A 23556-nucleotide genomic window follows, 5' to 3' on the forward strand; every position below is an offset into this window, starting at 1 on the left:
TACTTAACAGCCACAAGAATAAAGAATTGGGTTGCCCTTATTCCAGTGTTCAGATGTGAGATCATAATGGTGTTTCACTATATCTTCTGAATCACTGGTCTCTCCAGCTAAGCAATTTAGTGATTTCTTTGTGAACAGCTTTCTTAAGGTAAAACTACCAAAACTGTACCTATAAAAAAGAAACCAAATTAGCAGCCAGAGAACCCCAACAGTTCTAAACAAGTATTCCTGAAATGTGAGATGCTAACTTAAAATTTTGGTATCAGAATTAATCCTAAGGTATTAATTATTGCTAATAAGTCTAATGGGGGAGAAATGTGATATCTTCGATTTGTAGATTAAAGAAAGGAACTTTTCTTTTTCCAAAATTAATGTGAAAAGTATTGAGGGGTGTGGGTATAAGGGTTGAACCCATCTGAGATAGCTCACATGTAGAACTTCCTTCAGGGTATCTTTTGGAATTTATTATAAGTTGAAGTTGTATAGGGTATTCTAATAGGAGCATTTATTATACTTGATGAAAGGAATATATGAAGAAGCTACAAAGAGAACAGGGAGGATTGACCAAAATCAAAAACATTTTGCTTCCTAAATTGTATTTATTTATTTATTTATTTTTGAGACAGAGTTTCGCTGTTGTTATCCAGGTTGGAATGCAATGGTGTGATCTCAGCTCACTGCAACCTCCGCCTCCTGGGTTCAAGCGATTCTCATGCCTCAGCCTCCCTAGTGGCTGGGATTACAGGCATGCACCACCATGCCTAACTAATTTTGTGTTTTTAGTAGAGATGTGGTTTCTCCATGTTGGTCAGGCTGGTCTCAAACTCCCGGCCTCAGGTGATCCGCCTGCCTTGGCCTCCCAAAGTGCTGGGATTACAGGCATGAGCCACTGTGCCTGGCCCTAAGCTGTATTTCATACTGCTCTAGAAAGACAGATTATTAAAGGAGCAGCTCATAAAATAGAAGAAGCAAGACTGTTCTCAGATTCAAATTTATAATACCTATGTTTATAGGTATTATAAAAATTTACTTTTGATATCTAAGTAAAAAAATTATTTGAGACCCTGCCTCACTGCCTTTGGGCATATAACTAGAAGTAGAATTGCTAGATTGTATAATTCTAAATTTTTGAGGAACAGCCATACTGTTTTCCACAGCAGCTACACCGTTTTACATTCCTACCAACAGCGTACCAGGGTTCCACTTTCTCCACATCCTCATCAACCCAACCCTGATTTTGTTTTTTGATAGTGCCATCCTAGTGGATGTGAGGTGGTGTCTCATTGTGGTTTTAGTTTGTATTTCCTTGATGATAATGATGTTAAACATCTTTTCAAGTGCTTAGCACCTGTTTGTTTCTCTTCTTTGGGAAAATGTCAATTCAAGTTCTTTGCTCATTTTTAATTTTATTAATTAAAATTAATTAATTAATTAATTAATGAGCCACCATGCCTGGTCATTACATTGATTTTGTATGTTGAACCATCTTTGCATTCCAGGATGTCTTCAATTTTTTTTTTTTTTTTAAGACAATCTTGCTTCATCAACCAGGCTGGAGTGCAGTGGCACGATCTTGGCTCACTGCAACCTCTGCCTCCTGGGTTCAAGCAATTCTCATGCCTCAGCCCCCTGAGTAGCTGGGATTACAGGCACCCACCACCACACCTTGCTAATTTTTGTATTTTTAGTAGAGACAGGGTTTTGCCATGTTGGCCAGTCTGTTCTCAAACTCCTGGCCTCAAGTGATCTGCTCACATTGGCCTCCCAAAGTGCTGGGATTACAGGCATGAGCCACTGCCTTGGCCTCTTCAGTTTTTAAATAGTGTTGTTCAAAGAGAAGTTTTTCAGTTTATGAAGTTCCTGTGATCAATTTTTTTAATGGACCATGTTTTTGGTATTGTATAATATCTGAGAAATTTTTGCCTAACCCAAGGTCACAAAGAATTTTTTCAAGTTTTATAGTTTTACATTTTATAGAAGTTTCATATTTTTAGTTAATTTGTGTATGGACTCTGAGATATGGGTTGAGATTTATTTATTTTTGTATGTGATTATCCAGTTGTTTTAGCATCATTTGTTTAAAAGACTATTATTTCTTCTTTGAATTATCATACCTTTGGACCTTTTATAATTATCTTCATTTTAATAATTTTCAGATACTTTCATCTCTTTGTGTAGATCTACATTTCTGTCTGAGATCATACTCTCACTTATAGAACTATAATATTTCTTGTAGCACACATCTTCTAGTAATAAATTGAGCTCTTGTTTACCTGAAAAACTCTTTATTTCACCTTCATTTTGAAAGGTATTTTTCCTATGTGTAGAATTCTAGGATGAGAATTGTTTTCTTTCAACACTGTCACTCCACTGTCTTCTGGATTGCATCATCTGTGATGGAGTATTAATATACAGTAGTCCCTCCTTAACCACAGGGGACATATTGAAATACTCCCAGTGGATACCTGAAACCATGGATATTCCTGAACCCTATATGTATTATGTTTTTTTCTGTAGATACATACCTGTGATAAAGTTTAATTTATATAGTGGACACAGTAAGAGATTAACAACCTGAACTAACAATAAAATAGGACAATTATAGGAATATACTGTAATAAAAGTTATATGCATGTGTTCTCTCCCTCTCTCAAAATATTTTATCATACTGTAATATTTTCAGACTAGAGTTGACCATGTGTAACTGGAACCACAGAAAGAGAAACAATGGATAAGGAGCTACTGTAATTGTTATTTTTGTTCCTCCATGTATAATATGTTTTTGTGCTTTTTGCCTTTGTAGTTTCATGTCTTTTATTTTTTGAAAGTACTCATCCTTTATGTCTTCAGATTATTTCCTCTGCCCTTCTCTCTTCTTCTTCTATGATTCTAGTTAAACATTTGTTAGACAGTTTATATGGCCCTTCATATGTTAGAAACTCTTTTTCTTTTTTCTCTTTGTGTTTCAGTTTGGCTGATTTCTGTTGATCTGTTCTCATGTTCACCGACTTTATGCAGCTGTGTCAAGTTCACTGAGCCTGTCAAAGGCATTCTTCACCTCTGTTATCATGTTCTTTATTTCTAACATTTCTATTGGATTCTTTCCCATAGTTTTCATTACTCTGCTAAAATTCACAATCTGAGTGAAAGTGATGTCCTTCTTTCCACTAACACCTTTAACATGGCTGTCTTACTTCCTTCTTTGATATATTCAAGATCAGATTAATCTCTGAGTATGATTCTGTTGATTGCTTTCTCTCTTGACAGTGAGTAGTGTTTTTTGTGTATGTGTGTGTGTTTTTTTCTTGCTTTTTGGTACATCTTGTAATTTTTTTTTTTCATTGAATGCCAAACATTGCATGGAGGACAGTAATGATTAACACTATTTTCTCCGAGAAATGGGTATGACTCTTCTGCTAGGCTGTTAATATGAAAGTTAGTCCATTCAGGGGTTGAAATGGATTTTGATTTTGTTGTTGGTGTGGTTACTATGAGTATGCTATAGCCTTTAAACATCTCTAGCATTACCTTGTGCTTAGGGTTGCTAGAGGGTTCTACTCACTGCTCGATACTCATCTTTTGGTCATTTTTGTGTGTGTGCACACCTCAAAGAAGGTCTGTCTCTGCGGTCTTGACCTTCCTGCAATGGAAGGCTGCTATCATAGAGGATAGAATGGGGTTCTCTGTTGTTTTTGTCCAGCCTCAGTCTTGGATAGACCCTTTGTCCCAGGATCTCAGAAATGAGGCTTTCTCAGTGATCCTGCTCCTCTCCCAGTAGCAGGTAAATTCAGCCTTGCGATATTTGAGAGTCTTGTTTAGGACTTTCCTGCCTCTGTCCCACAGGTTAGAGACCTCTGAATCCAGGACTATTTTCTGTTCCTCTCAACAGAGTTACAGAGTTTTATTCTCTTTGCCTCCAGCCATAACAGGTCTTTGCCTGAATCCAGATTAAATGGGAGAATGACAGGATTTAGGGGTATTCTTCTCCCATTGGTTTAAAATTTTGGTCCTGTGGAGAAGGGTCTTGGCTAGACTTTGTGAATTTCCCAAATGGAAGTCTCTCCCCTCATCCAGGATTCTTTCTCTAGTCTCTCTCTGCCTCTCCAGTCTTTCTCCTGAGAACCTGCTAGAAGTCTGTGGTAAAGAGCCTGCAAGAGGGTACAAATTCCCTTTTGTATCTCTGGCTCCCAAGAGCCTTAGAAATGCTTTTAGTAGCCATCTTGCTCATAAGTACCATTCTAAACATGAAATTGTGAAGTTATCTTCTTGATACATGTAGAAAATAAAATCATTACACGTACCTGGATTTTATCATTAACGTATAGTATATTTTAAGATTTTACCAGAGTTGTATCTTAAACTTGAGCTTCCTTGGGTCTAAATACCAACCAAATATGAAAATACTGGAAGATGCTAGGATGAATTTGAAGAATCTGCTAACCTACTTTAAACATACACTTCAACAATCAAGTGTTTTAAAATAATTGATGTGGTGGTGTAACTACCTAGACTACTCATATAAAAAGTACTTCTGCCAGTCGGTATTAAGTTGTAAATTACACCAAAACAAGGCAACTTGTTCAGGAATACCAACCTTTTCTTAAACAGGTTTATTGTAACTTTGGGAGGCCGAGACGGACAGATCACGAGGTCAGGAGATTGAGACCATCCTGGCTAACACGGTGAAACCCCGTCTCTACTAAAAAAAAATACAAAAAACTAGCCGGGCGAGGTGGCGGGCACCTGTAGTCCCAGCTTCTCGGGAGGCTGAGGCAGGAGAATGGCGTAAACCCGGGAGGCGGAGCTTGCAGTGAGCTGAGATCCAGCCACTGCACTTCAGCCTGGGCGATAGAGCGAGACTCTGTCTCAAAAAAAAAAACAAACCAGGTTTGTTGTAGATTCTCCATGTTCCAGATCTACAGTGTTTTATAGATGAAATCCCTGTTATCGTATGTGCATGCATGATAGGTTTAAAATGGGAGTCAAGAAACTCCATATGATTCTACTACCCAAAACTAGTGTGAAATTCACTCCCTGATGTGAGAGCTAAAATATTTATATTTGAGGTTTTTATTAGTGTTGAAAACTTTATTAAAATTAAAGTGTTATAAAATGTACTACTCATTAATTAATTTGATCTGAGGTTGGCCTTGCACTTATTTCATAGTGAATAACTTTACTTTTCATTTAGTCAGCACATTGGTTAAGCATGCACAGATTGGCAAGCACCAGGCTTTGCTGGTAAGTGAAAGGATGGGTGTAATAACTGGAAAATACTTGTTGGAGAAAACTTGAATCAATGAAAGGAAAAAATGCAATCTGATAAACGGATTCTGAATATAGAAAAAATTGGACAAATTCATAGAAAACAAATGAGAATCTGATTGAGAACAGCTTATCACAGAAAAGCCAGCTTGATTAGAACAGGAAATATAATCCTTGTACTTCAGTTCAGGAAGATGGGGCAAATTGATAGGCTACATAGTGTGCGTTTTAAAAATTATGTTTATTAGTTTGCCTGAGTTGTCCTAAAAAATGCTGTAGACTGGGTGGCTTAAACTATAGAAATCTATTTTCTCATAGTTCTGGAAGCTAGAAGTCTGAGATGAAGGCATCTGCAGGGTCGTTTCTTCCAAGGCCTCTCTCCTTGACTTGTAGATGGCTGTGGTCTCTTTTTATGTTCATGTGTCTGTGTCCTAATCTCCTCCTCTTGTAAGGACATCATTTATACTGGATTATGGCCCACACTAGTGACCACATTAAACCTTAATTACCTCTTTAAAGACTCTATCTGCAAATACAGTCATACTGTGAGATCCTGGAAGTTAGGACTTCAATATATGAATTTTGGAGGGACACAGTTCAGGCTCGTGCACAGAATTAAAGACGCAATCAGAGCTGGGCATGGTGGCTCACACCTGTAATCCCAGCACTTTGGGAGGCCAAGGCAGGTGGATCACCTGAGGTCAGGAGTTAGCGACCAGCCTGGCCAGCATGGTGAAACCCTATCTCTACTAAAAATACAAAAAAAATTTGCTGGGTACAGTGGCAGGTGCCTATAATCCCAGCTACTTGGGAGGCTGAGGCAGGAGAATCACTTGAACCTGGGGGGCGGAGGTTGCGTGAGTTGAGATCGTGCCATTGCACTCCAGCCTGGGCAACAAGAGCGAAACTCTGTCTTAAGAAAGAAAGGAAGAAAGGAGAAGAGAAGAGAAAAGAAAAGAAAATTGAAAGAAAAGGCAGAATGTAGGGATCCTCTTGAACAGTACTACTCAGTAGAACTTTTTGTCATGATGAAATGTTCTGTATCTTTGCCGTCCAGGGTGGTAGCCACTAGTCGTGTGTGGCTGTTGAGTGCATGAAATGTGTCTCAAATTCAAAGCTGAATTTTTTACTTTAATTTTGAACTATTACATTTCAATAGCCACATGCTAATATTTGGATAATATAGATCTTGACTGATCTCTTTATTTGACATATAAAGAACTGAGAACCAAAGTGCTTGAGTGTTGGCTCCAAAGTTACATAGATAATTACTGAATACTTGTGATGTGAGCAGTTATAAAATGCTTGATGGATTTTACTGTCTAGTGACTATAAAATAAAACCCAGATAAATATGATAGAAAAACACCCTCATTTTAAAATTATTTCTCCTGCTATAAATATGTGGTAATCCATTTTACTTTATAATTGTGTAATTTTGACAAATAGATTTTAGGAGTAAATACTCGTTTTTTCTTCTAGTTAATTTTTAAAGAAGGGTTTGCTATTGACATATAACAACTGTTTAAATTAGTTCACTAAGATTTCAATTGTCAGAGTGAAGTTTCCATTTAAATAAAATGCATCTCTGTAGGGGGAAAAACTGGTAGGTGGTTTAAAGAAAAATCTGTAATTCAGTTAGAGCAGGTGAATCCAAGCATGCTTTGCTCAGAAGACCTGAATCTGAAAAATCATTTCACAAAGGAAGAATAAGAAAAGAGCTTTCTTTTTCAGGATGGAAATGAATTGTTAAATTAATAGCTTAGCTTGTTGCTTGATTCTATCCTTTCATGTTTTGATGATATTTTCTCAGTAAACTTTAGGAATATTTTTCACTTTTCATTTTAAACTAATTTTAGATTTACAGAAAAATCACAAAAACTGTGCAGAGTACCCATATACCCTTCACCCAGCTTCCGTTAATGTTAACATCTTGTGTAAACATAACACAATGATCAAATCCAGGACAGTAGCGTTGATACAATACTAGTAACTAACCCTCAGTTTTCACCAGTGTTCCCTTTCTGTTCTAGGAACCTACCTAAGATCCCACCTTGCATTTAACTGTTATTTCTTGTTTCCTTCATTTTCTTCACATGTTTGAAGAGTTTCAGTTATTTTACAGATTGTCCCTCAGTTTGGGTTTATATGATATTTTCTCATTATTTGAGTAAAGTTACACATTTATTGCAAGAATACTACAGACACAATCTTGTGTCGTTCTCTGTGCATCATATCAAGGGGTTCATGATGCTGGTCTGTCATATTTCTGGTGATAAGCTTTAGAAATCTTGGTGATGAAAACTATGCTTTTTAAATAAAATATATACTAAAATTACTATAAAATATCCATCAAATTTACCCTAGAATACAAATGACTTATCAAACCCCCAAAAAATGGTGATTGAAGAAACCTATAACCCTCCCTACTTAGTTAATGGGATGAGGTTAGTAGAATTTTACTAACAGAAATAAACTTCAATAATGAGAAAGAGAAACAACCTTTTTCTAATGAGGCAATTCTTTCTTCGTTGGAAAGTTAAGAAAGGAATTTTCAAGAGGAGTCTTTCCAACTAAAAGAATTGTCTTGTAGTAAAAAATTGTTTTAGTTGAGATACATAACTGTGCTAGCTTAACAAGTAGAACATTAAATGAGGAAAAAAGGTGATTGCTTTAGTCTTCTTGTTTTTATGACACTGGAATTATATCAGAAGTCAAGTCATTAGAACCAGTTTCTAGGCATAGCCTTTCCTATGAAATCAGTTTATTGTAGCAAATGTTTGTATTTTTGACGTTTTAAGGTCCTGAATAAGATGAAATAAATCAACAACAATTTCAAAAGAAATACTACATTACATATCCCAAACCTTATGACATTTAAGCATCCTCATATGTTTTCATTAAGGAATTACATTATACTTTAGGGTTTGACACAAGTAAAAATATAATACATTGTTAGTTTTTTTAATAAATGTTTTTCAGGCTATAATGTTTATTCCTTAAAAGAGAATGGGTGGAAACTCTTCTGTAGATACCTGTATCTGTCATAATGAAGGTGGGAAACATTCCACGTTAAGCCTGGTACTTGGGTACTTTTTGTATTTCTTCACTTGCCAGGTTTAGGAATATTTTGGTGAAGTATTTGTGTTTTTTAGTATTTTGGGGTTGTCTTTGAAAACATTCTTAGTGCTGGTCATGGTGGCTTACATCTGTAATCCCAGTACTTTGGGAGGCTGAGGCAGGTGGATCACCTGAGGTCAGGAGTTCAAGACCAGCCTGGCCAACATGGCGAAACCCCGTCTGTACTAAAAAAATACAAAAAATTAGCTGGACATGGTGGCGTGCAGCTGTAGTCCCAGCTACTTGGGAGGCTGAGGCTGGAGAATCACTTGAACCCAGGAGGCAGAGGTTGCAGTGAGCCAAGATTGCACCTCCAGCCTTGGCAACAGAGCGACACTCCATCTCAAAAAAAAAAAAAAAAAAAAAGGAAAGAAAACATTCTTAGACTATAAACCCTACAATAGAACTGAGTACTGCTGTCCCTTCAAGGTAACAGTAGTTGGTGTAATGGATACAATTTTCTTTTTGTTTTATTTCAGTTCAGCAATCAGCAAACATTGGGAGGCTGAACTGGCTACCCTCAAAGGAAATAATGCCAAACTCACTGCAGCCCTGCTGGAGTCCACTGCCAATGTGAAACAATGGAAACAGCAACTCGCTGCCTATCAAGAGGAAGCAGAACGTCTGCACAAGCGGGTAATTTCAGGGCTGATGTCTACAGGGATTTAGGGCTAACAGGTTTTCTTGATCAGAAGAAATTTGCATGTAGATTCAGCACAGGAATATCTTCCAGTTCTAGGATGTCAGGACATATATATGGGTTGTATTATATGCATTTGTTTGGTTAAGAAAAATATTTTCCATAGTTTAATGAGAATGAAGAATATATGCCTTTTGAAGTCACTAAACCATGTTGATTCCCTGTATTGTCCATGGGGACTAGCAGTAATGCACAAAGTACATAAAAGCACTAATGTATTAGTGCTAGTTGATTAGTACTGACATGGTAGTTAAAGTGTGTGCTGAGAAAAAATTCAGGGAGTAGTTTAATTAGAATTTCAGCTTTGGGTGTTGACGGTGAAGCGGGAATGCTTTTTCCTGAGTTGTGCGGGGAGGGGATTCTCCATTTCTGGTTTACAAGATGAGAGTGTTCCAGAGTGTGAATTCCAGTTCTGCTGGTTATTATCTATATGATCTTCGATAAGTTATTTCCTTCTTCCAGCTCAGTATTCTCATCTGTAAAATAGGAATAACAAGTACTCTGTACAATTCCTGTGAAGATTAATTGAATACTTAATTGGCATGTAGTTGCACCGAGTCAAAAATATGTATCTGTACAATTCCTATGAAAATTTGTTGAGACACTTAAGTGCCATGTAATTGCACTGTCTCAATGAGTTGCAGTGAGTCAATAAGCTGCTTTTATTATTTTCTTTTTAAAGAAGGAATAATTTGAAAAATACAAGTAGAAAATTATTAACTTTGGTAATATTAGAGATTTGTTACAGAAAAAGAAAATCAGAAATTTCAATACCATTAATATCAGAAGCCCAAATAATTACTTGTAAAGTGTTTTAATGCTTCAGGCCAAGAGTTTGAGATTAGTCCGGGCAACATAGCAAGACCCCATCTCCATTAAATTAGCCAAGCATGGTGACACACACTGTAGTCCTATCTACTTGGAATGCTGAATGGGAAGGATTGGTTGAACCCAGAAATTGGAGGCTGCAGTGAATTATCATGGCCCCACTGCACTCTAGCTTGGGTGACAGAGCAAGACCTGTCTCTAAAAAACAAAAAAAAAAACAAAAAAAGAAGTTTGTTTTTTTTTTTAAATTCAAGGCATAGAAGTGCTTCACCCAACAGATGCCTTTAATTTCTCTTTTTAAAAAGGATTCCAAGCTGGGCACATTGGCTCACATCTATAATCCCAGCACTTTGGGAGGCTAAGGAGGGCAGATTGCTTGAGCCCAGGAGTTCTAGACCAGCCTGGGCAATATGGCGAAACCCCGTCTCCACTAAAATACAAAAATTAGCTGGGTGTGGTGGCATGTTCCTGTAGTTCCAGCTACTCAGGAGGCTGAGGTGGGAACATCACTTGAGCCCAGGAGGCAGAGGCTGAAGTGAGCTGAGATCACACCACTGCATACTCCAGCTTGGGTGACAGAGCAAGGGAAAAAAAAGGAAATGGAGTTGAGACAGGGAGGAAAAGTTAGAAACCTGAGTAAATGTTATTCTATTCTGTGTATAAAAATTAACTTAGATGGGGGAAAGGAGAGTTGTTTAATGGTTATAGACTTTCAGTTTTGCAAGTTAAAAAAGTTCTGGAGATCTGTTTCACAGCAGTGTGAATATACATACTTAACACTATTGAACTACACAGTTAAAATGACTAAGATGATAAATTTTATGTTATATGTTTTTTACCACAATTAAAAAAAAACAATTTATGACAATTATCATAGCCAGAAAATATTAAGGAGCTATCATGTAGTCATTTTTAATTGTGTATTGGACATCGTAAATGAGATGTTGCAGAGACCACAGATTTTGTTATTTTTGAACAATATTCAGTTTTTGTTTCAGCAGGCAGTTAAATTATTTGGGGATTATCTTGAATTTGTGGAGTTGTGTACTTATGCTTTGTTAGAATTCATTTATTTCAATTTTGCTGTAACCCTAGGGTAAATCACATTGTCCTAGGAAATCTTTATCTCTAAGACATAACCCTTCCAAGGTTTCACTGAAAAGCTTGAGGTATTTACCAAGGCCCTCTAATTTAGCAGGGACTAGCAGAACTTCAAACTGTCATCTCTGTGTTGAGTACCGTCACAGTTTAGTTCTTTCAGCCTTCCACCTCTTTTCCTACTCGTAGTTGTTCCAGGTGTTCTGCAGAGTCCTAAAATTCTCAGGCTCCTCAGAGAAATAAGACTATGGATCTCTGTTTGAGTTCAGTCAAGCAATGCAGCCAGACTGCAGAGTGCCTTCAGGCAAAAAGATGTGGAAATGTGTATATCACCCAAAGTAACTGCTTTCTTACAGATGTGGAAATGTGTATGTCACCCAAAGTGACTGCTTTCTTGCAGTCTTTTGCCCAATTTGGTTACTCACCAGGTCCTTCAAATAGTTGACTTTTACATTTTGCCCACAATTTGCAATTGTTTTCTATGGGAAAGTTACTCCAATAAAAACTATTTCATCATTATCAGAATTGGAACTCCCCTTAAGGAATTTATTATATAATGAGACAAAGAAAGCAAATACATATTAAACAATAACTGAAATAATTCCCAAGATTTTTGAACAGATGCTTGGTTTTATGAACCAGAGGAGAGCCTTGAAGGCTTGGGCAGATAGGAATGGCTTTCTGGAGAAAGTACGTGCTGAGCTAAGAGTTAAGGGTTTGGTTAGGTCCGAATGGTTTTCAGAGGCAAGAGAGGACATTCTAGTTAAATCAACAAGTTGGGAATGAATATCACTTGTTCTTAGGACAAGGAGATTTGCCTGCTTTTAGTTGGAAGTATGCACTGAATATCTTGGGCAGTGTGGATGGTTGAGAAGGTTGGGGCCAATATACAGAGGATCTGAGGGTTTAGATCTGATATCGTAAAAAGATGAGCTGCTGGAAGTCTTTGAATGGCGGAATCACAGGAATGAAAGATGAATCTGTTAGCAATTTGCAGAGAAGAATAGGAAAAGGTTATAATTAAGTCCATTGGGAGGCTGTTGGTTTTGTTCAGGCCTGGGTGATAAGGGTTTATAACGAGGCTATTAGTATATAAGAAGAAAAGAAGAAAATTATTTAAGAGATAGAATCACAGAATGTAGAGGGTAATTCGATATTTGGAAAATGCCAGGGAGAGGGATTTATTCTGTTTCCTTAGTAGTCTAGAATTTACTATTTTCTAGTAAACCAAAATTTTGTGAGTACATGATATGTGTAAAGAGCTGCAATAGGGTGTGTGCGTGTGCGTGTGTATGTTTATGTTGACTTCTGTTGTTGATTCTAGTTTGGGATGGTATAAATTTAAGGACAGTGCCCCTCTCTGTTCTCTCAAAAAATACCAAGTGCTCATTAAAAGTTATATTAGTCTTTGGGCCCTCGGCAAATTCTTATTGACTAACAAAATTTTATCTTACCCATAAGAGACACTATTGATGTAAAGTCATTCTAGTATCTAATGATTTAAGTTGTATTTTAAGCCTATTTTCTCTTCCAGATTCTCTTACATGTTGGAAATGTATTTGAAAAAATTCTCCTTCTGCAAAGCCAGTTTTCAGAACCCATATTGAATTTGAAGGCTACAGATGAAGGACAGATGGCCATATCTGATCTTGAATATGTTTTTGGAAGAAATTTTTAAAGAAGACTTTCATTATAGGGATTCTCTACTGTCATTAATCACTTAATTTAAGTTATCGTAACCTTTCCATGACCAAACCATGTAAATAATTATTTCCTTTGGTCTTTTTCCCTTTTCCTAGTTTTATATTCACTCTACCTTGAGTGTCTTAATATTTCTCAAATTAATTTTTATGTATTTATTCAGAATATACTCTTCACTTATTTGGGGCTATGTCTTTAGCAAGAAACTCTTTAAAGTTGAACTTTAAGTTAATCTGTGTTCTCATTTAATTTTAGGTGACTGAACTTGAATGTGTTAGTAGCCAAGCAAACGCAGTACATACTCATAAGACAGAATTAAATCAGACAATACAAGAACTGGAAGAGACACTGAAAGTGAAGGAAGAGGTATTTGCTGCTTTTTACTCATCTGTAATCTAGCTAACATATGTGTAGATTCCATGTCAAATTTAAAGGTATTTTATGGAATAAAGTCAGGTTGTGACCTTTTTTTTAGGATGAAATTTTTTTTGAGTGTTATTACACTTGCTCACATTTTCCCTATCCTTATTTCTGTTATTGTGAACTGTGGTGAGGCAGTCAGACTGAGATACCACCTATTGCCTTCCAGATGAGAGTTGCATTTATACAGTCAACAGAAAATCATTAGGGGTTAAATGGATTTTAAAAGCTGTTGCTTTCTCTGGGTTCCAGTCAAAACTTTAATATCTTAGGAAATAATTATATCCACAAAGCTTGAAGCAACATTAAAATGTTCAGATTGTTATTTCAAAGCAGTACTGTACCAGAACCACCAAGTTAGACTTGTTACTGTTGCTTAAGATTATTCCGTTCTAGACAACGTACTTATAAATTCATCCCTCTAAAAGTCAATATGAAGGAATGTTTTTAAAATCATCTTTTTCTAAAATAAATAATTTCAGGGAAAAACAAGACCTTCCTTTTCCTTGATATAGTTTAAATACTAAGACATTTCTCTGCCTTTTCTAGGAAATAGAAAGATTAAAACAAGAAATTGATAATGCCAGAGAACTACAAGAACAGAGGGACTCTTTGACTCAGAAACTACAGGTGAGCTGTAGTAAAAATTGTTATTCATTTCTGCATGGAAAGGCATCATTTTTTCACATACCAGCGACTTTTTTTCTGAAACTCCATTTTGTAGGTTTTGGTCATTTTTCTTTTCCAGGACTTCTGATTCATGACTAATCTTTGATTTTTAAAAAGTTATTGGTAACTTCATCTATGTAGCTTATAATTATCATAGATGGTCATTTATAAATTGTAAATTATTTAGTAAATTATTTTGGAAATTTCTACTTTTAATTAAAAAACAAAAATACCCTGGGGTTGGGCGTAGTGGCTCATGCTTATAATTTCAGCACTTTGGGAGACTGAGGAAGATCACTTGAGCCGAGAAGGTTGAGGCTGCAGTGAGTTATGATCACACCACTGTACTCCAGCCTGGGCAACAGAATGGGATCCTGTCTTAATAAAAAGAAAAAGAGAGAGAGAGAAAGAAAGAACAAGAAAGAAAGAAACCCTGAATTTAAAGAAAAATTTGCAAATTGATTTTATTCAATTTCGGAACATTACTCTTTTTTTTTTCCCCCCACAATGTACTAATGTATGAATTATACCAATAGTTGTGCCCTAATGGAACAAAAGTTAGTACTCTTCGTTCTTCAGTGTAATTAATTTTATTCACTTTTTTTCTGCATAAATAGTATGCTTCCTGATTCCAGTGTACAAAAAACATCATGTGTCAGTGGTAGTCAGACATGGTAAGGGAAGATTTCTCAGAATTCATTACCAAAGTCTTCTCTTGCCAGCTCAGGCACTTTTCTTACACCCTCAGGGTTAGGTGCCTCAATAAAGAAGGGTTAGGATGACTTTGGGGAGTAGAAATAAGTATATGTATAGAGTGAGGATTTTGGGATAAGGCATAATAAGAAGGACCTGAAAGCCCAGGATTGGAAAGAGGATCTAGATTATAAGAAGAACAGCAACATTTATTGAGTACATATCAGACACTGGGCTTAGCACTTTACCTGTATTATGCATTTAATCCATATAACAGTCATAATAACCCAGACAAAGAAACTGAAGCTTGGAGAGGTTAACTTGTCCAACCTATATGTAAATGGAGACAGTCAAATTTTAAAACCCATGTCTTTGACCACTAAAATAGTAAAATACATTATTTTAGTGGTCAAAGACATGGGCTTTAAACCCCTTCATAATAACCCTTCATGAAATAAACAGATTCCTTATATAAAATGGAATATTTCCCTCTCCCCTTCCCATCACTAGCTTTCAGTAGTCTGGGAAAAATGAGATCACTTGTTTTGGTTGGCCCTATTAAATGCTGTTTGTATATTTTAATTGTCCATATAGATTAGTGGTCATCAACTTGGGGCACTTTTGAAGCCCAGGGGACATTTAGCAATGTGTGCAAACATTTTTTATTTTCACAGTTGGGGGGCACCACTGATACCTAGTAGACAAAGCCAGAACTGCTGCTATGCCTCAGATTATCCAACCCCAAATGTCAATAATGCCAAGGTTGCGAAATCCTGATGTAGAACTTAAATATGAAGCATGGAATCGGGGCTGGAAGAAAGGGGGAAATTCAGTCAGTTTTGTCTTTCATTTGTTTTGGTTTTTGAGTACTTGCGATGATTCAGGCATATGTTAAGCACTTAACTTACATTAGCTCTAGTTCTCACATTAACAGTTGGGGTATCCCCATTTTCAAAGAGAAGACAGCAGTTCAAAGGTGTTAACAAGTTTAATTAAGGCACTTAGCTAGAAAGTAATGAGGCTTAGATTTATTTCATTCCAAAGTCTGTTCTTTCTGTATTACCACACTTCTTCAGGCAACAGTCAAGTCATCCTTAATGATTCTTTTAAAAAATATTTTCAGTTATATACACATTTACATTGTCTCACTTATGAAGAGAAACCAAGAGATGATATATTTATATCAAATTTCCATGTTGATAATTCTAAATGTATTTGAAGCCAGGCATAGTTGCTCATGTCTATAATCCCAGTGCTTTGGGAGATTGAGGGAGGAAGATCTCTTGAGGCCAGGGGTTCGAGGCCAATCCGGGCAACATAGCGAAATGCTGTGTCTACAAAAAATGAAACAGTAGAATTAGCTGGGAGTGGTGGTGTGCACCTGTAGTCCCAGTTGCTTGGATCACTTGAGCCTCACTTGAATTGGGAGTTGCATTGAGCTATGATCATACCACTGCACTCCAGCCTGGGTGGCAGAATGAGACCCTTTCTCAGTAAATGTGTGAATGAATGGATTTCATTATAGAGCAGTAATTGAATTTTATAGCTGGCACTTGAAATTGTGAATATAATTCTTACCCATCATTTCACTGAATATCAAAAATATCATCAAAACAACCTACCTGGAACAGGACAGGGAAGCTTTTAGAAAACTCAAGGATGAATTCCAAAAGCACAAGCTATAGAAAATAACATTTTTTTTCCAATTCAAAATAATTTCCTCCTCTGCAGCCTTCTCCCTCCCACAGAAACATCTTCTGTTTATCAAAAGTCCCAGCACCCTTGAACCTCCATTCATAAGTTCAGTACAGAAAATTGGGATCATTAAATTCCTTGGATGGAAAAGAATCCTGAAATTGCAGTATGTAGAGTTGGGTTAGAGGTATGAATGTGGATAGAAAATGTATAGTTATGGGTAAATTAAGGATACCATGATACAGTTTTTCTAATTTATGAGTTTTTGATATTTGGCAGTATTTGGATATTTGTTATAAATATCTATGAAAAACATGCCCATTGTAAAAAAATTAGAAAAATTTCAAAACATATACTTAGCAAGGTAAGTATAAAATCATAATTATATAATATTTTAAAAAATCATAATCCTATTATCTTAAGGCAAAGTAATTGGCATTTCCTTGTCCCAGTGTTTGTTTAGATAATATTTGCTTTACAAGAAATGGATATAGATGCAATTTTTTTATATACGTTGTTATCTAACTTTATGTCATAAGCTCAATGGCTGCATAGAATTCTCCCATATAGAGGTATCATAGTTTTCTTCCAGCATTCCTATAGTAATGGCAATTTGTTGTTTCCAATGTTATGCTATAAATAAATAATATTACAACCTTTTTCATAAACCTTTGCCTTTCTGATTATTTCTTTAAGATAAACTTTCAAACAAGAATTGCTTGGTGTCAATGTTTTAAAATTTCTTATGCTGGGAAATTGACATCTGGAAAAGCAGGGTACCCACTGGATATTGGTACCCCCTGGACCCCTTCTTTGCCATCTTTTAAGAAATGAAGTGACTCAACTATTTAATTAATTTGTAAATTATGAACAACATTAAACAATTTTTCACATGCATTTGGTCTTTATCTGTATCTTGAAGTCACAAGTGCATTTTCACTTTAGAGCATGTGGAATATCTTTACCTGGAACTCTTTACCCAGATCTTCAGATGGCTGGCTTCTATTTTTAGTTTAGGTCTTAGTTCAGATGTTAATTTCTCTGACTTCCCAATTTACTCACTATGCTACAGTCCCCATACCCCATCCCAGGTATTTTTTTGTAGTATTACTATTTTTTATTTTCCTTTTAGTACTTATCACTATCTGAAATGATCTTGTTTTTTATCTATTTTGTTTTTAAACAATTTATTTATTTTTATTTCAATAGATTTTTGGGAACAGGTGGTGTTTGGTTACATAAATAAGTTCTTTAGTTAAACTTTTTATTTTGAAATAATTTCAGTCTTACAGAAAAGTTGCAAGAATAATACAGAAAATTTTTATATACCCTTTACTTACATTCCCCAAATGTCAATTTTGGCTATATTTGCTTTGTTTTATTCCGGATGGCTCTCTTCTCTCTCTCTTCCTCTCCCTTCTTTTCCCTCCCTCCCTCCCTCCTTCCACCCCCTCGTAAGACAGTGGTAAGTATTCATGTATTTGTATCTAAGCACATCTAAGCACAGAAAACGTAGAGTAAAAATACAGTAGAAACGATAGAAAAGATACAGTAAAAATACAGTAGAAAAGATAAAAAATTGTATACTTGAATAGGACACTTACCATGAATGGAACCTGTAGGATTGGAAGTTGCTCTGGGTGGGTCAGTGAGTGAGTGGTGAGTGAATGTGAAGACCTAAGATATTACCATACACTGCTGTAGACTTTATCAACACTGCACTTAGACTATACTACATTTATTTTTTTAAAATGTTCTTTCTTCAGTAATAAATTAGCCTTAGCTTACTGTAACATTTTAACTTCATAAACATTTAAAATTTTTTTAACTTTTTACTTTTTTGTAATAGCTGCAAACATGAACACGTATTCAGCTGCACAAAACTATTTTCTTTATATCCTTAATCTAAAAATGTTTTTAAAACTTTTTAAACTTCTTTCAAAAAATGAAGACACAAATACATATATTAGCCGATGCCTACGCAGGGTCGGGATCATCAGTATTACTGTCTTCTACCTCTACATCTTGTCCCACCGGAAGGTCTTCAAGGGCAGTAACGCATGGAGCTGTCATCTCCTATGATAACAATGCCTTCTTCTGAAATACCCCCTGAAGGACCTGCCTGGAACTGTCAGATAATTAATGTTTTTTTAAATAAGTAGAAGGAGTACACTTTAAAATAACTTTAAAAGTTTATTATAGTATAGTATAATAAATACATAAACCAGTGACATAGCCATTTATTTTTATCAAATATTATGTACTATACATCATTGTATGTGCTATGCATTTATACAACTGATAGCACGGTAGATTTATTTATATCGGCATCACTACAAACACATGAGTACTGCATTGTGCTCTGACGATATGGCAGCTGCTGGGTGATAGGAGTTTTTCAGCCCCCTTATAATCTTATGGGACCACTGTTGCATATGCTGGTCACAGTTGATCAAAACATTGTCATGCTGTGCATGACTGTATTCAATGGGAACTCTTATACTTCTTATTTGGTGTACTTGTTCTTTCTCACTTTCTTTTGTGATTACCTAAAGTTAGTAGTGATGTGTCTACTTTGTGAAGTTTCTTTTTCTTTTCTTTCTTTTTTTTTTTTTTTGAAACAGGGTGTCGCTCTGTTGCCCAGGCTGGAGTGCAGTGGCGCGATCTCGGCTCACTGCAACCTCCACCTCCCAGATTCAAGCTATTCTCCTGCCTCAGCCTCCTGAGTAGCTGGGACTACAGGCGCCCGCCACCACGCCCGGCTAATTTTTTGCATTTTTTTTGTAGAGACAGGGTTTCACTGTGTTAGCCAGGATGGTCTCGATCTCCTGACCTCGTGATCTACCCACCTCGGCCTCCCAAAGTGCTGGGATTATAGGCATGAGCCACTGCGCCTGGCCTTTTTTTTTTTTTTAATACATAAAAAAAAGATTTTGGCCAGGTGCGGTGGTTCACACCTGTAATTCTAGCACTTTAGGAGACCATGGCGGGAAGATTGCTTGGGTCCAGCAGTTTGAGACCAGACTGGACAACATGGCCAGACCTTGTCTCTACAAAAAATTAGCCAGATGTGGTAGCACCTACTTGTGGTCCAGTAGCACCTACCTGTGGTCCAGTAGCACCTACCTGTGGTCCCAGCTACATGGGAGGCTGAGGTAGGAGGAACATTTGAGCCCAGGAGGTTGAGGTTGCAGTGAGCCATGATTGTGCCACGGCACTTCGGCACTGGAGACAGAACAAGACCTGTCTCACCGAAAAAAAAAAAAAAAAAAAAAAAAAAAACACAAAATTTTGATTAACTAGTAAATGCCACTTATGAATTTACCTTATGAATTTCTATTTTTATCTTATTTATTCCTGCCTTGTGCTTTGTTTGGTTTTTTAGGTTTCAGCATTTTGAAAGGGGATTTAATTCCTTTTTTTCGTTCTTTCACTTTTGTTTATATATGTGTTTCAGGCTATTGATCTTCCTCTGATCATTGCTTTAAGTGTATCACATAGATTCTGATATTTAATGTTTTCATTATTATTTCTGGAAATTCTGTAATTTTGACTTTATTTCCTTTTCATACAACAGCTGTATGAAAAGTATAAAAGGTCCCTTAATTTCCTGGTGGAAGGGTCTTTTTAATCTTTTGATTTAGTTACTAATTTCTAGTTCTGTTGCATTGGGATCACAGGGTTTTATTTGTATAATTTCTATGTTGCATAATTTACTGCTGCTTTTTTGGTGACCTAATATTTTATCAGTTTTTTTGAACGCTCCTTGTGTGTCTTGTGTACATATACTTGGATAGTGCTTTGTGACCCAACTGAAAATATTTTTTAGTAGAGAACTCATTCGTGTTTATTGATGTGATTTTTATGTTTGGTCTCAACTCATCATTATGTTATCATTTCTGTGTGTGCATTATATTAATAATGTTTCTATATAATGTGTTCTTTGCTCTTTTTAACTATCTTTTGCTTTTTAAATGTCTCTTAATATTTAAAATGGTCTTAATTTTGTTGTAATAGTTACCTTGGAACTTCTACCCCTTTAGAATGCTCCTAGTCACCTGTGTTCATATTTAAATATATACTATCTGGTTTGTTTTTTTGGGTTTTTTTGTTTGTTTGTTTGTTTGGTTTTTGTTTTTGAGACAGTCTCACTCTGTCACCCAGGCTGGAGGCCAGTGGCACAATCACAGATACCTACAGTCTCGACTTCCTGGGCTCAAGCATTTCTCCCTACTCAGCCTCCCGAGGAGCTGGGACTACAAGTGTATGCCACCAAGCCTGGCTAATTTTTAAATTTTTTGTAGAAATGGGGTTTCACTCTATTGCCTAGGCTGGTCTTGAACTCCTGGGCCCAAACAATCCTCCCACCTTAGCCTCCCAAAGTTCTGGGATTATAGGCATGAGCCACTGCGCCTGGCCTGGTGTGTTAGTTTTTAATGATATCCTTTGACTCTGAACTATTAACATACTTAACAATAATGTGCTTATTCTGCTTTCATTTTCCCCTTTCTCTTCCTGTTTTTTGGTTGCATTATTTCTACCTTGTCAGAATACTTAACAGATTATTTTTTAACCATCGTCTACATTTGTTTTAGTCTTTATACATTAAATATATTAAATGTTTACTGTCTTAGTCCTTTTGTGCTGCTATAACAGAAAACTACAATCTGGGTAATTTATAAAGAACAGAAATTTCTCACACTTCTGGCAACTGGAAAACCGAGGTCAAGGTACGGGCAGGTTTGGTTGTGGGACTGCTTTCCCCTTCCAAGATGTTGCCCTCCAGAGGGAATGCTGCCTCCTCACCTGGGGGAAGATGGAAGAGCAAGCCAGCAACACTGCAGAGGAAACCTCTTTTATAAGGACCTTACTCCCATTCATGAGGAGAGGAGCCCTCATGACCTAATCGTCTCTTAAAGGCCCTACTTCTTAATAGCATCTCATTGGCCATTACATTTCAATACTTGAATTTTGGAGGGGACACATTCAAATCATAGCACTCACCATCAGTCCTTTTTCTGAAGTTTCCACATGATCTCTTGGTTGGATAAAGCTTATCTTCTTGTAGATGGTTGCAAAAGAGCTCATGGATACATATTTTCTGAGATCTTGCTTGTTTAAACTTTTTTTTTTCTCTCATATATTCAGTATTGGGGTGACAACTTGGCAAGATATTTAATATAAAATCCCTGGTTCATAATTTTCTTTCATTGAATTACTTGAAAATGACACTCCATTATACAAGGGTTTTGTATATCTCTTTTTTTTTTTTTTTTTTTTTGACGCGGAGTCTTGCTCTGTGCCCCAGGCTGGAGTGCAGTGGCGCGATCTCGGCTCACTGCAAGCTCCGCTCCCCCGGGTTCACGCCATTCTCCTGCCTCAGCCTCCCGAGTAGCTGGGACTACAGGCGCCCGCCACCTCGCCCGGCTAATTTTCTTGTATTTTTAGTAGAGACGGGGTTTCACCGTGTTAGCCAGGATGGTCTCGATCTCCTGACCTCATGATCCGCCCGTCTCGGCCTCCCAAAGTGCTGGGATTACAGGCTTGAGCCACCGCGCCCGGCCAGGGTTTTGTATATCTCTTTTGAGAAATCTGATTCCAGTCTGATTCTCTTTCCTTGTAAGTTTTGGATTAATTTTACTTGTGTGCCCTGAGGATTTTTCTTTTATTTTTAAAATAAAGTTTAAATGATATACTAGAATATTTCACAAAATCCATTGTTGAGGATGTTTTCCCAGGTACACAGTGGGCCTTTTTAATTTGTATATCCAGGTTTTTCTTTATTTCTAGGAAGTTTTCTTGCATAAAAGTTTTAAATACTAGTTCTGTTCTAATGTGTTGTTTTTCTTCTTCAGGAGCTCCAATTTTATGTAATTTGATTTCTTGTCTTTTGCAACCTCTTTTTATTTTCTCTACTTTATCTCACTTTCATTCTCTAGGATTATTTAAAATAATAAGTAATAATTGAATGAAAAATAGTTTTATTCAAATCTATTTTTCCTTGGGTCCTTATAACTCAGTTTTCATTTCTGATAGATTTTGCCTTTTTCTTCTGTTTCTTTCATGAGTTCAATCAACCTTTCTGTTCTTTGGAGTTCTGTTTGTTTTACCCATTTCTATTCTAAGTTTTTCAATATATAATTCAAACTTGTTTTTAAATGCTTATTTGAGAATATTTAGTTCAGAGTGGAATATTGTGTTAGAGTTTTCTTCTGCTTCATAGTTGGTTTTGGGCAGATTCATCTACTCAAGTGTTTTTAGCATTTTCTGTTTTCTATTTCCTTTTATAATAGTTGGTGTAGATGAAGATTTCTTACACATTTGCATTTTGTGGATAGAATAGCAGTGTGGGGTGGTTTATAAATTATTAGTTCAAAAACACCCTCTTTTGCAGAGACAGTTGGAAGAAAGATTGTATGTCCTTTAATAGTTTAATTGTCTTTGGTCTTAAATTTTCCTTTCTTGCTTCTTTTTCCCTTTACTCTGAAAGATTCTTTTCTCTTCCTTTTATCTTCTGCTCTTTGGAATTGTCTTCAGCCTTTCTAAGACTACTTCCTCAAGTTTTGTTTATACTGTTAAGTTCCTTTCTTATAATCTGCTCTGGTTTTCTAGTTTTTTTTCGGTATTCTGGCATTCACACTGGTAATGGTCTTTCTCTTTCTTGGGGTTACCGTAGTTTAGTCTGAGGACTTTTGTTCTCTTCTGGGCATTGCCCCCACAACTCTGCCTTCCCTTTTGCAAAGGGTTAGAGTGAGAGCTTGAGAAATACCTCTGCTGGAAATTGGTGCTTATATTTTCTAATTAAAGGCAATTTGATGTTTGTATTGTTCTGTGTCTTCTAGTTATGTCAAAGTCATGGAATTTGCACACCTTTGTATAGTTTATACAGTTTGGGGAGGATAGTTGGTAGATTGCGGTATACATAGTCACTGTTACCATGGCTGCCCAGAAATCTATTCTGTTTACCTCTTTATTGCCAGTGTCTTCCTTTTAGAATGTATGTTCTATTAAAACAGGAATCATCTTTGTTTTATTTACTGCTTTATCCCCAATGCCTAGTACACAGAAGATGTAATTGTTGAATAAGTTCTTCAAAATGTGTGTGTATGTGTTTTACCCATTTTTCTTTTAAATTATTCATACTTGTCTTGATTATTTATATTTCCTATTATATAGAAGGTTAACAATCTTATAGGGCAATAATACATCTTATTCATAAGAGTTTAAGATGTATATCAGATGTCAATTTTTCTACAGCTTTTATTTAGATTAAATGTTGCAAGATTTAAGTTTATAGAAAATTAAAGCTGGGTTTGGTACTGTAATCTCAGTACTTTGGGATGCTGAGGAAGAAGGATTGCTTGAGAC

General features: G+C 36.3%; 1 protein-coding gene across 4 annotated transcripts in view; it reads left to right on the forward strand.

The window, feature by feature from the left end:
- Positions 1 to 23556, forward strand: part of HOMER1 (homer scaffold protein 1) — a 138768-nt gene that overhangs the window by 102874 nt on the left and 12338 nt on the right. For 3 of the 4 annotated variants that reach the window (XM_050795701.1, XM_050795699.1, XM_050795700.1), the window contains exons 6-8: positions 8864 to 9020; positions 12967 to 13077; positions 13681 to 13761. In XM_050795701.1, coding sequence (XP_050651658.1) covers positions 8864 to 9020; positions 12967 to 13077; positions 13681 to 13761 — 349 coding nt within the window. Of the gene's footprint in view, positions 1 to 8863; positions 9021 to 12544; positions 12770 to 12966; positions 13079 to 13680; positions 13762 to 23556 lie in introns of those variants that run through there. The other variant, XR_007726826.1, reaches the window with a different exon arrangement.

The sequence above is a fragment of the Macaca thibetana genome, chromosome 6 (genome assembly GCF_024542745.1).
Source record: "Macaca thibetana thibetana isolate TM-01 chromosome 6, ASM2454274v1, whole genome shotgun sequence".
Lineage (NCBI taxonomy): Eukaryota > Metazoa > Chordata > Mammalia > Primates > Cercopithecidae > Macaca > Macaca thibetana.